Below are 7,593 nucleotides of genomic sequence, written 5' to 3'. Positions count from 1 at the left end.
GTGTGACCGCAGTGGCGGGCGGCGGCTCCGGCAGTGGCTCATCGAGCAGATCGACAGCAGCATGTACCCGGGGCTGATCTGGGAGAACGACGCCAAGAGCATGTTCCGGATCCCGTGGAAACACGCCGGCAAGCAGGACTACAACCAGGAGGTGGACGCCTCCATTTTCAAGGTGAGGAGCCCGCTTCCGAGGCCCGCCGCCGTCCTTCCGGCGGCGGGTGGGGTCCGGCGCCCTCCTCGCTCCCCTGGGGGCCAGCCCAGCTGCGCGGTGGGTGCGCGGCCTCGTCTGTCGGTCGTGTGACCCACTGCGCGGGAGGGCAGTGGCCCGCCCACCTTCCCCTGGGCACTGTCCTCGCTGCGCCCGCACTGCTGTGGGCAAGGACAGACATGCTCTCGGTCCTCCGCCAGACCTCGCCCCGGGTCGGCCGCCCAGTCCCCCACGGAACCCCGGGGAGGCTGGCGTCGCCCCCCGCCAGCTCTCCGGTGAGAGGGCCGCCCGCTGGGCCTGGGCTGGTGGGGTGTCCGAAGCCCGTCCTCCCTCCCCGGAGGGTCCCGGGCCTGGGCAGGGAGGGGCTCGCCCCTCTTCCCCTTCCGCACCGACACAGCCGGCCCGCTGAGTTCGCTCTGTGCCTCGCTGGCCCCTGGGGCTTTGCGGGTTTCCTCTCACACCGCCCTGGGCCACGTGCCCTCCTCGTCCTCGGCGGCCCGGAGGAGGAGTGTCTGGGCCGGCCACCCGCTGCGGGCCAAGGACCGGCGTCCGAGCCTGGCGGCCCACCCCTGAGTCCCTGCTGCCTCCTGGCCCCCGCAGGCACAGCCGCCGGGCAGCACCCGACGCTCGGCCAGGCCGGGGTGCCCGTGACCCGATACCACAGCACACAGCGACAGCAGGTGAAATCTCGGCCCCTGAACAGAGGGTAGCTTGGCCGCCGCTGACTCAGCAGCCTCTGTGGCCAGGTCTGGCTGACCCTGCTGAGCACGCTCTGCTCCCCTGGGGCTGGGCTCCCGTCTCTGGAGACGGGTGCCCGTGGCGGGCTGTGCCAGGAGACAAGGGCACGCGTGGGCCTTGCACATGCCCCCGCCACGGACGCCAGGGCCGGGCCGCCCCCCTCCTGCTCGGTGGCTGGGTGGGCTCCGCGCTCCCTGGCAGGCTTTCGCCTTGGCATCAGGGTTGGTTTCTGGGGTAGGTCTGGCCACTGCCGGGAGTCTAGGTGCTGCATGCCACTGAGAAGCCCTGGCTGGGGGGCGCCGGCAGCTCTTGGTGGGGGTCCCTCCGGGCACTGCCGGGCCCCACCTGCAGCCTCAAATGTCTCTGATGTTGCCAAATGCCCCCTCGCTCTCCCCCGTTCTCATGGAGGCCCCCCCGGAGCTGCCCATAGCCAGGACAGGTTTAAATGGCAGCGTGGGGTGCAGGGAGAGTTGGGGATCAGGACAGGCCCCGAGGGATCCCCCTCCCAAGGTGCTCCCGTCACCCTCACCCTGCTTCCATCTCTGCTCTGGGGGGAATGAAATCAAGCCCCAGATTTATGTGTCTTATGCAACGTGCCTCCTGGCGTTTCAACAGCCTGGAGGAGAAAGCACAAGATTTCCAGTGCTTTCCGTTGATTACGCAGTCGCCCAGTGTGGCAATCTGAAATGAGTCCACAATCTCAGCAGGAATGGGGGTGGGGGCACATGGTGCCCCCGCAGCGGGAGCCGGTGGGGGTCCCAGGGAAGAGCGGGTCGTGCTTTCCGCCTGCGCGTGGCGTCTCCAAGCTGGGGCGCCCGGTGCGGACGGCCGGGCGATGCAGTCTGGCCCGCCGGCCCCTCGGCGGGCTTTCTTTAAGTCGACACCTTTTGTTTCAAACGTTGAAAGAAAACCTTCCGGCCCCTGCGAGTGAAGCAGCGGTGGGCGCTCGCGCCGGAGGGTGCCAGCCTCGCCGCTGTGGACTGCGGCCTCCTTCCACGGAGGGAAGGGGCCCGGGTGACTGGGCGTTGTTGCCCACGGCTGCCCAGACGGGGGTGAGTGCACGCCCACTCGGAGCTGAGGTGTTTCAGGCCTCCGGGGGGAGAACAGGGGCGTTGGGTGTCAGAGACGCCCGCAGACAGCCGCGTCCAGAGGCCTGGGCCCCGCAGTGAGCTCTGGGAGCACCCTGGGGTACGTGTCCTCCCGCCTTGGTCCTGAGAGCCGGCCACCCCAGGGCAGCCGGCCTCCTGCCAGGCTGAGGCGGGAGCCTGGGGCCTGCCTCGGGCACCTCCTCCCCCAGGCCTGGCTTCGGTGTGCGGGTGTCCTGGCTTTCTCTGCCAGGTGAAGGGAGTGAACCGGTGACCCTGGCAGTGCCCCGCGGTCCCGGGTCAGGAGCCCCCTGCTGCGAGTGTGCCCTGGGCCGTGCTCCCGCGGATGCCGGGCCGGCCGGCGCCTCACGGGTGGCAGGAGCTGTCAGCTTTCCCTGCGGGGACACTTGGCAATGTTTGGAGACGTTTTTGGTTAACGCAACAGGTGAGGCTGCTGCTGGCTTCTGGGCGGCGAAGGCTGGGGTGCTTGACGTCCTGCGCGCGTCGGCAGCCCGGCCACTAGGCTCAGTCGTGGCCAGGGGGAGACTGCCCGCCGAATGCAAGAAGTTGCTGCCCAGTGTCACGTGCGCAGCGCTTACCTTTCTTTGGAAAAACAAGAAAATCAGCGCCTGGCCTGCAGTGCAGCGAGTGACGAGAGAGGGGAGCAGGGCTGAAGGCTACTGGCGTTGAGACAGAGCCAGAGGGACGCAGCCCCTCCTCACCCGCGGGGTCGGCTTCCGGTCTCTCGTCTCAGGCAGAGGTGCAGGACCAGTGCAGGGCACCCGGGGCAGAGGGCGTGGGGAGAGGGGCATGGCCCAGCCTCCCCGCCCGTGGGAGAGGACAGCCTCTGCCGCTCGGGAGGGAGCCGTGGCCGGGCCCCCAGCGCGTGCGTGAGGCTGGCTCCTGCCGCAGGACCGTCTTCACGGGGCAGCACGCGGGAGCCCGTCGTCACCAGGCGCTGGGGCTGACGCCCGGCGAGCTCAGCCGGGTTGGCATCAGGCCGCTGCCCGTCCCAGGCGCGGCTGCCTTGGGACAGTGGCTTCAGAGCTGCAGGCTCCTGACGGGGGCCGAGGCTCCCCCTCCCACCCCTGCCCCCGACCTCGCGTTATTCTAGGCTGGAAGATGGGTCTGTTTTTGTCTAAACCCAAAGGCTATTTTCACCCGATGATAGTTACCTCCCAATGGGTGTGTCTGCATTTTGAAATCTCAAAACCGTGCCATTTACACATCTGATTAAAAAAAAAATACCGCCGCATTCTACATGTTGACTCTGTTTCCAACTTCGAATTTCTGGCCCCAATTCAAGTTATAAGACTTGGTCAGAAAACAGGGCTGTCTGTGAACAACAGCAGGGGGGAAGAATATTTCCTTGCCTTTGAAACGGGGCCCAGGGCTGGCGGGGTGTGTGTGTGTTGGGGTGCAGGAGGGGGCGGCTAGAGTAAGTACCCAAGTGCGAGCGAGGGTCCCTGAGAGCGGCAGGGTGCGGGCGGCCACATTCGGGGCCCCGGCCAGTGTTCCGTTTTCATGGCAAATTTTAGCCAATTTGAAAGAGCAAGAAATTGTTTGTTTTGAACATTTTAGTGAAACCATGCGCGACTTCCTCTGTGGTGACTGACCTCAGGCTCTTCCTGACCCTCTGGTCCAGCGGAGGCTTCGCTGAGCAACATATCTGGCACGCGTGTTTACGTGTGCGTGGGGGCTGGGTGCGCCCCGGCTCCGTGGGGCTGTCTCGGGGAGCCCTCCCCAGCCCGGGCTCCTCGCCGTCCCTGGGAGGATGCGGTCTGGGCCGGGTGCTGGGCTTCGGGTTCCCTGGGTGGGCGCCGGTGGCAGAGAAGCTGCGGGCGGCCGGGACGCACTGGGCCCTGGCCGCGGGCAGCGTGCCCCGTGAGGGCCGCCGCGAGTGTACTGTGCTGTGCTTCCTCCCCAGGCCTGGGCAGTCTTTAAAGGGAAGTTCAAGGAAGGCGACAAAGCTGAACCAGCCACTTGGAAGACCAGGCTGCGCTGTGCCTTGAACAAGAGCCCAGATTTTGAGGAAGTGACAGACCGGTCCCAGCTGGACATTTCCGAGCCATACAAAGTTTACCGCATCGTCCCCGAGGAAGAGCAAAAATGTAACTGTCCTTTTGGGCCCTCTGCCCGACAGGCCGCCCGGCTCGTAGCCGCGGGAGCGGGGTCTGGGGAGCTGCCGTCCACAGGGCACGTGGCTCTGGCTGAACAGGGTTCGCCTTTGCACAGATGCCTGGCCAGCGCCTGCCCCTGACCTCACCCCATCTGCTGACCGAGCGGCAGCTTCCAGTCGCGAGATCCCGGCGCCAGTGCGGGCTGAGGGGGAGGGTGGCAGTGACGCTGCGCTCCCCACCCTCCAGCCAGGAGCATGCGGGGTCCTCCCTGGGGCTCAGCGAGGACCCCCGACAGCAGGGAGGAGGGATTCCCTTTGTTTTCTGGAAACTCCTCATGGGGGGATAATGAGGCGGACACTGAGCGATGGCCTTTAAGGGTCGAGGCTCAGGTTCCCAACAAAGCCCAGAGGCGGCGGCCCTGGTTGGTTGCTGGAGCTTGGGCCTGCGGAGGCGGGGCCGTGCTCGGCCGCGGTAGTGCGGGGGTCTCTGCCAGCGGGAAAGTCCCAGGCGGCATCTAAGGGGAGACAGAGCGAGGGCAGCAAACCCAGCCTGTGGCTCACATGGTTGGCGGCCCCAGGCCCTCTGCGGGGTGGCGCGCTCGCAGCCCCAGCCAGCCGGAGCGGAACCAGCAGGTGACCCTGGCTTATTTATAGCGCGGAAGCGGCAAGCATCACCTGCGAGGCGGGTGTTTAAGAAGCAGCAGGTTCTCGGGGGGGAAGGGGAGGCTGTATTTGCATACGGTCTAAATGGACTTCTGGTCCTCTGTACTTCAGTGGTTCGCAAGCTATGTTGGGGGTGCCCTGCCTGCCCACTCCACCCCCACTTCCCCCACCCACAGCTCTGTGGGTTCTCAGCCCGATCAAAATGGAATCAATTCAGTCAGTTCAGAAGCGGGGGGCAGTTGCATGGCTCACTGACCGGTGGACTCCAGTAATCCCCTTCCGGTTCTAGCACCTCCCACACCCCAGGGCCGTTTCTGCCCAGGGAGAGGGGGGCACGGTGTGGCCAGTCCTGAGTGTTTGCTGTGCTCGCACGGCGCCTCGGGCAGTTCGGGCAGGCCTGGCCGCATGGCCGTGGTGTGCGTGGCCTGTGCCTGCACGGCGCATGCCTGAATATTTGGGGAGGCCAAAAAAAGATTTCCTGCCAATCGACTTAGAAAACAAGACCCTAACCCGGGCACACTTTGCCAGGGAGTCGGCGTGATTCACACGCCCCGAGTGGGCTGAGCCCCTGTCGGCGCCGGGCCGGAGCAGACCCCCCGCAGAGGGAGAGGGCGGCCTGCCTCTGCGCCCGAGGCGCCACCATGGCAGCTTCTCTCTGACCCGCTGCTCAGAGGGTGCGGGAGGCCGGCTCCCCGCAGCGGGCCTCTGGCTGACTTCCTCCTGGGCTCGGCAGGCTGGTGGCCGAGCCTCAGGGCCGCCGGTCACGTGTGTCGCTTCTCCACAGACAAGCTCGGCGTGGCGGCCCCCGGCTGTGTGGGCGAGGTCGCGGAGATGGAGTGTGGGCGCTCGGAGATCGACGAGCTGATGAAGGAGGTGAGCGGCCTGCCCGGCCAGGGCCTCCCCGGCGGGGGGGGCAGGGCCGGGGTGCAGCCCCGCGGGCAGCTCCCCTCGCCACACCCCCTCCCCCGGCTCGGCTGCCGGCTCCCGCCCCGAGGGGCTCCCCAGCGTCCACGTTCACGTCTCACGCCGTTTCACTCGACTCCCCCCGCCCTTGGCGGCCCGGGCCTGGGCGCCGGCTGCTGCCCGGGGCGTCTCTCCTCCTCGCAGCCCGCTTGCCTCAGTGGTGGGAAAGCGGAGCCCGGGCACTGGGGTGGCGCTGACAGCCTGGCGTAGAGGCTCGGCGGGCTCGCCTTGGGTAGAGCTCGAGGGGCTGGAGAGCTGCGGAGTTGGACTTTCCCTCTGGGGAGCCTGTCCGCCCCCCAACACACGTGCTCAGCTCCACGCCTTGCTCTTCCTGGACGGAAGGTGCGGGCGCCTGGCTGCCTCATCCCGCCCGGCCCTCGGGGAAGGTGGTGTCATCTTCGTGACCCCCGGGGATGCTGGGAAGTCCTGGGCGTGGCTGGCCCGGGCAGTGCGGCAAAGGCACTGTGCTGCTGGCCGGCTCTGGGCCGTCTTAGGCCGGGGACCGAGGGGATTCCGGGCTCCCCACAAGGTCAGCTTTTACATCCCGGCCTTTCCGCTGACTCAGCTGGGAGAGGGCGAACACTGCAGGGACCTGCTCATGGGTGGGGGGCTCAGGGTGCTTCCTGCTGGGGCGTCCCGCCCTCCTCCACGGGGCGCTCAGGGACTCACCTGGCGCGGCGTGGCCAGGGAGACCCCGAGTGGGCAGGTTGGCTCCGCGTCCCGGAGCCCGCCTGCCCGCCAGGCAGCAGGGCAGCCAAGGGGCTGCCGTTGGGCTTTGTAGCAGGCAGCTCCAGTCGCCGGGCCCGCGGGCTCGTCGGGGCCCGCGGCGGCCGCATGCCGTGACCGCTGGGCCTGGTGGAGTGAGCGGGCTGCAGCCGCCCCGGTGCGGACTGTCCGAGCGTCAGAGAGGTCAGCGCGGCTTTGGCTGAGTGTACCCCTTGGTCTTGGCCAGCCCTCCGTGGACGATTACATGGGCATCGTGAAAAGGAGCCCCTCCCCGCCGGAGGCCTGCCGGAACCAGCTCCTGCCGGACTGGTGGACACAGCAGCCCAGCGCAGGTGAGGGGGGCGGGCGCCTGGCACTGCCCGGCACTACCCACCGTGGGGGGCACTGCTGCGCCTGGAGGGTCGTGACGGGCCGTGGCGGGGACCGCCGGGCCCCACGACGGCTGAGGCTCGCCCCCTCTGGGGGGAGGGGGCTCCGTGAGAGCGCCCCGGCTGGCTGGAGCCAGGTTTGGGATTCCGGCCGGCCGGAGTTGCAGCTCTCAGCGGGGGCTCCGCCTGCTCACCTCTAAGATGGTGCCTGCCCCGGGGGTCGCTCCTTTACTTATTCACCCCTCTGTTCACTTCTGCTGACCTCTCCCGACGGCTGGAAGTCACCGTCCACGGGCCTCGGCCTTCTCCCGCCCCGAGTGGTGCCCCGCGGTGGCCGGAGTGGTGGGCCCTGGCCCCTGAGCTGCGGCGGCATCTTCGGGGAGGTGGCTCCCCTCCAGGCGAGCCAGACCGGCCCTAGATGGGGGACGCACAGTCCAGCAATATTTCGGAAGCGGGCCCTGGGCGGGAAGGAACCGTGCCAGCACCCGCAGCACGGAGGGGTCTGGCCCTTCCGCCCCGCAGGTTGCGGCTCCGTGTCTGAAACCGGGGCTCTGTGCTGAGCTCCGAGGGCCCCGGGGCCTCCGGGGCCTCCTGGGGAGGACGGCGGGGTGGCGCGCCTCTCACGGCCTCTGTCTTGCCCCGCAGGCTTGCCGCTGGTGGCGGGGTACGCGGCCTACGACCACTCAGGTACGGGCGCTCGGGGCGGGCGGCGGGCTGCGGCTC

At 68.1% G+C, this 7,593-nt stretch overlaps 1 protein-coding gene across 1 annotated transcript in view; it reads left to right on the top strand.

Annotated features, from left to right (window-relative positions):
• The first annotated feature begins 29 nt into the window (after positions 1 to 29).
• Positions 30 to 7,593, top strand: part of IRF8 (interferon regulatory factor 8) — a 13,935-nt gene continuing 6,371 nt past the window's right edge. The window contains exons 1-5 of the mRNA XM_012733162.1: positions 30 to 172; positions 3,959 to 4,142; positions 5,598 to 5,686; positions 6,729 to 6,834; positions 7,516 to 7,557. Of these exons, the coding sequence (XP_012588616.1) occupies positions 62 to 172; positions 3,959 to 4,142; positions 5,598 to 5,686; positions 6,729 to 6,834; positions 7,516 to 7,557 (532 nt within the window). The 5' untranslated portion in view covers positions 30 to 61. The remainder of the gene's footprint in view (positions 173 to 3,958; positions 4,143 to 5,597; positions 5,687 to 6,728; positions 6,835 to 7,515; positions 7,558 to 7,593) is intronic.

Source organism: Condylura cristata, unplaced genomic scaffold (assembly GCF_000260355.1).
Source record: "Condylura cristata isolate star-nosed mole 26May11 unplaced genomic scaffold, ConCri1.0 scaffold00039, whole genome shotgun sequence".
Lineage (NCBI taxonomy): Eukaryota > Metazoa > Chordata > Mammalia > Eulipotyphla > Talpidae > Condylura > Condylura cristata.
Note: the sequence above shows the minus strand (reverse complement) of the source record. Positions and strands in the feature narration are given on the sequence as shown.